The 4,558-nt window shown below is 56.3% G+C and overlaps 3 protein-coding genes; 2 read left to right on the forward strand and 1 right to left on the reverse strand.

Annotated features, from left to right (window-relative positions):
- Window positions 1-415, reverse strand: part of CHC_T00007989001 (hypothetical protein) — a 769-nt gene extending 354 nt beyond the window's left edge. Inside the window, exon 1 of the mRNA XM_005711638.1 lies at window positions 1-415. This exon is cut by the window's left edge and continues 182 nt beyond it. Coding sequence (XP_005711695.1) covers window positions 1-415 — 415 coding nt within the window.
- Window positions 416-1,880: 1,465 nt separating this feature from the next.
- On the forward strand, window positions 1,881-2,592 carry CHC_T00009355001 (Ferredoxin component). XM_005711639.1 is given in 2 exon segments: window positions 1,881-2,444; window positions 2,445-2,592. The coding sequence occupies 1 exon segment, from the start codon at window positions 1,881-1,883 to the stop codon at window positions 2,442-2,444; it is 564 nt and encodes a 187-aa protein (XP_005711696.1). The 3' UTR covers window positions 2,445-2,592.
- Window positions 2,593-4,406: 1,814 nt separating this feature from the next.
- CHC_T00007990001 (hypothetical protein) overlaps window positions 4,407-4,558 on the forward strand; it is a 495-nt gene continuing 343 nt past the window's right edge. Inside the window, exon 1 of the mRNA XM_005711640.1 lies at window positions 4,407-4,558. This exon is cut by the window's right edge and continues 343 nt beyond it. Coding sequence (XP_005711697.1) covers window positions 4,407-4,558 — 152 coding nt within the window.

The following is a 4,558-nucleotide window of genomic DNA, read 5'->3' on the forward strand; positions in this document are numbered from 1 at the left end:
TGATCTTAACGAAGCGGATATTGGAAATCGAAAAAGTATCCAAAGCGAGCCAGAGACCGACAATTTTGATGACGCAAACGACCTGGCCAGTTAGACAAATCGGGCGAAGAATGACAATACACCAGGCCGCCCAGGCACGAAAACGGTCGACGATGCGGGCCCTGCTTGTCGTAAACTCGGACGTTTGCGGGAAAGAATTGTCCACGTCCTCGATGACATCTGGAAGCGAAGTGGCCGTTCGGTCGGGGATGCCTTGGAGCTTGAGGAAATACCAAACGAGGAAGCCCATAGCAAGACACCAGGTGGTGCAGAGCAAGTAGATGCCGAATCGTATTAGGTGTCTTCCGCTGAGTTGAGAGAGCGCGACGGAGAGGCCGGAGTACTGTAGAAAGGTGAAGATTATCGTGGTGAGCATGGGAATGAGAATGAGGAGTTGTAGGGTGTTGAAGAGCGGAGCGCGGCGCCTCGTCTGGGCGGGGGTGATGTCGGAGAGGTCGACATTGGTAAAGTGTGCATGTGGTACATGATGCGGGCGCGGGGAGGCGATTCTGTATGCGACTTCAACCGGACTGATTTGGGCGACGGAGATAAGATCATGGTCTGACGCTGTGTGCAGGTGGGGTTCGGGAACCTGTCTGAAAAAGCGGACGGCATGGCAGTGGAGGAAGGAGGCCGAGGTAGTGGCGAACAGCAAGGCGGTGGAGGCAGCCAATGCGACGCGGAGAATGGCGCCCTCCGGCTGGTGCTTGTCGACGTCGGACAAGAGCGGGAAGAAGTACGAGCGGGTCGGGCGCAGGAGGAGAGAGAGGGCGACGGCGATGAAGACGCCCACAAAGGTGACGAGAGCGGTGAGGCCGGCCAGCTTCCACGCATGCAGCGCGGCCCAGACGGAGAGGCGGCGCGCGGAGGGGGGAGGGTCGACAAGCTTCGCTTGCGTCATGGGGGCGGGCTGGGCGGCGGCGGCATGGGCGGAGGGCGGGGTGGCGGCGGACAGCACGGAGGTTGGTTGTGGAAAGGCGGGGTCGGAAGGTTGGCATGGGCGGGGCGAGGTGGCGGACGAGGTGGCGGACGAGGTGGCGGACAGACAGCGGGGCGTGAGGAAGTGGGGAAGGCCTGTCTGCGAGGAGAAGGATTGGGGGACAACGAGAAGATGAAGGGGAACTGGGGCGAATTGACTGGGGCACGTTGGCGCCATTAAGCGGAACATGATTGGATGCCGGGTTGTTTTGATTTGCCTTTATTATTACCCCTCCAGCCAAGCACATAACCTCAACGGTCCCACGATGCCGTGTACTGTAATGACTTGTGCTGACAGTATGTTCGCGATGTGTAATGTGATGTAATGCAATGCCTGATCCCGCCCCACGTTTCCGGATCGGGACCATCGGGACCATCGGGACCATCGGGATCATCGATTCGGACGCAGCCGGGCAGACCTGTGGTGTAGAATGGCTTTGAGTTCGTCAGTGCGCGGGCCGGGAGCTGATCAGGAAAATCTGGAGCGCATCTCCTCGGGTTGCCCCCCGAGGTCAAGCGAAAACACCTTGAAAACCGTCCCCCTATGGCACCCTAATCCTTATCATACCACTGTAGCCTCCTACCCTCATCAACGCCCTCTGCCTTCCTTTCACCTCCGGGAAACCCCCCTTTTTTGACCCCCGCTGCTCACCTTCGTCACCTACCCCTCATCCTCGTCGCTTGCCCCTCACCCCCGACGCTGCCTGTCCGCCCCCCGCCATCCCCTCCTCCAACCCTTCTTGCAGTCCCTCCTTCTGGGCCTCCGCGCACACATTTCCCTTCACTTGCGACCCGGCCCCACCCGCGCACCCGCTGTCGCTATCCCCCGCCGTTCGCGCCCCCCAAGAAACCCTCCCCTCGCCATGTCCGCCTTCGTCCCCGTCACCGCCTTCAAGGGCGCCTCCCTCACCTCGTCAAACTCGGCCGTCTGCGGCACCAAAGTCAAGTACTCTGCGCCCGCGCGTCGCTCCTCGCTCGTCATGAAGCAAGACGCCTGGGTCCCGCTGCTCGACACCTCGGAGATCTCGCCCGGCGAGCTCAAGGGCGTCGTCACCGCGGGTCAGCAGATCCTCGTCTCGTGCGATTATGACGGTCAGGTGTACGCCTCGGCCAACATCTGCCCTCATCTCGGCACCCCGCTCACCGACGGAAGCGTCGGCGACGGCGTCCTCACCTGCACCCAACACAAGAGCTCCTGGGATCTCAGCACGGGCGAACTGGCCGGCGACTGGTGCCCCTTCCCACCCCTGATCGGACCGGTTCTCGGTAAATTGCAGGGGCCCCGCCCGTTGACCATCTACCCGGTCCGCGAGAACGCCGGACGTATCGAGGCTTTGCTTGATGTCGATGCTAAGGCCGACTACGAAAAGGAGTACTGGCAGGGTATTTTGGATGCTACGGGCAAGGCAACTGGTGCGTATCACTAGACCGCACCTCCGCGTCTTGTGTCTACCGTGCTGTGGCCATGGAAATGGATCAAGCGAGCATGCGCGAGTCCTGTACCCCAACTTCTGTTGTGTATCTGCTAGCAATTAATACTTCGTTACGATGGTAAACTCGAAAGACAAAGATACCGTCCTTGTGCCCTTCACTCTCGGACGTGATCTCGACCTTTTGGTTTGGTATCCCGTCAAAGTGTGTCGACGATGACTCAGACCTCTACACTTCGCTGTCGTGCATGTTTGAGAAAACCCCTGAATTTTTGACGAGGTGTCCTTTAAACAGAACTTGACAGAACGAGTTTCGCTGTACTGTAATAGAGGGTTTACGCAAAAAAAAAGATTTCGTTATCGGGCCAAATGTTGTGAAACGTTTGCCACCCACCATACATGTCTCACAAAAAGCTAAGGAAACCAAGTCATTTTTCGCTAAATCGACGAGTTTGCGAAACCACGGACTCGGTCCTCGTCCCCTTCTCCACATCGCCTTATTCCACTTTTCCTCCCCATCCCTTTCACGACGAACACCCCACCCCTGCCCTCATCTTTCAGTTTCATGGAGGTGTCGCGACGGTGGATGGCGACGAGTGGGAGCCGTTATGTGTGGCACTCATAGATAAACCATTTTTTGAAACGGCGTAAACTCGCAAAACCAGTAGTTTCGACGGAAAATTCAGAATGGCACATGACTCATTTTTGCGCGTTTAGCCATTTCATTTGTTTTTTGCGGAAACTCTTTAATGGCAGTCCAGTGTTGAAACCCTACTTCCATAAAAAGAGGATAAAACGCCCGGCGCCGAAGCGCGCGAAAGAGACAAGCCTCGCCAGCTCCTTGACGTCCGTAACACGAGCCCTCTCGCGTGGTCACCATCGATTCTGACTCTGTCGTCCATGAACGTGACTGCCGTCGCTGAAAAAAACCTAAGTCAATGAGCTCATAAAGATCTCTTCTTTGAGCACTGAAACAAGAAAAAAAAACTCAAGATGGTTGTTTTCACGTCCAGAGGGCTGTTCTTCTTTTGTCCGCCGACACACACGTCGGACAGGTAGAACAAATAGGCCAGCGTATACAATGCGCTTATGCGAAGCATCGCTACTGATGACGAGAGAGGGACTCGAATGTACAGTATCGTCGTCCGGTAATGCATGTGGAGGTGTACTGTGTTGTCGCGTGGCAGCATCGCTGAATGCTGCTGTACTGTAGATGTCATTTCTTGTTCGGGATGAAAGCTGGACCCGGAGCATGACCTAACTCGAGAAACGTGCTGAAGGATTGCAGCAGGGACAGCACTGTACAGTAGTAAACTAGAAGAGTGAAAAAGAATCCGGGAAGGGTTTTATGTTGGCAGGACATGCAACATGTTTGATATGGTGAGACATAAAGAATCTTTACAGCCAATGAAAGAAATTGACGGTAATGTTGCACGTGATGGATGTCAATAATTGAAGAAAGGGAATGCCGTGACGATAGTTACGCTGAGGCCAGCGGAGTTTGGTGATCAAAGCTGCACTCGGAGCGTGTCTGCACTCGTAGCCAGGAGACAACCCCAACATGACGGCATGAAGGTGTAAACTGCTACACCCCCATGCCACGAGTTTCTCTTTGTATTTTACACATCGCGGGAGAGCGCAGTGGGGAGTGTCGGAGGGAGCGGCGAACGGACCTCGAAGGCCTCTAGAGAGGGAAGCGTGAAGCACGGAGTGTGTGCCACGTGCGCGGCGGGGACTAGCTAGGGCAGGAGACAAAGATGTGGCCACGTGTGTGACGTGGCAAATGGGCGACTACCTTCACTTTGTGGGCGGCAGGTGTAATTGACCAATGCGGGGTTGCCAGGTGCGCAGCGCAATTGGGGCGAGTGGGAAATAATTAAATTGCGATCTGGGACGCGTCTGCAGTGGCCTCCGGGGGCACTTTCTGGGAATCGCGGGCATCATGGCGGCGCCCAATCCATGGGCGATGAATTCACCGATGCCTTTGAAAGCAACCGAAACCCAACGCTTCCGTCCTCACCGTACAGTAGCTTCCTCTTCCTCCTCTCTCACCCACCCCTCACCCATCTCCTCACGCCACCTCCCCCCCCACGACGGCAGTCTACCCTCAG

This window comes from Chondrus crispus, genomic scaffold (genome assembly GCF_000350225.1).
Source record: "Chondrus crispus Stackhouse genomic scaffold, scaffold_90, whole genome shotgun sequence".
Lineage (NCBI taxonomy): Eukaryota > Rhodophyta > Florideophyceae > Gigartinales > Gigartinaceae > Chondrus > Chondrus crispus.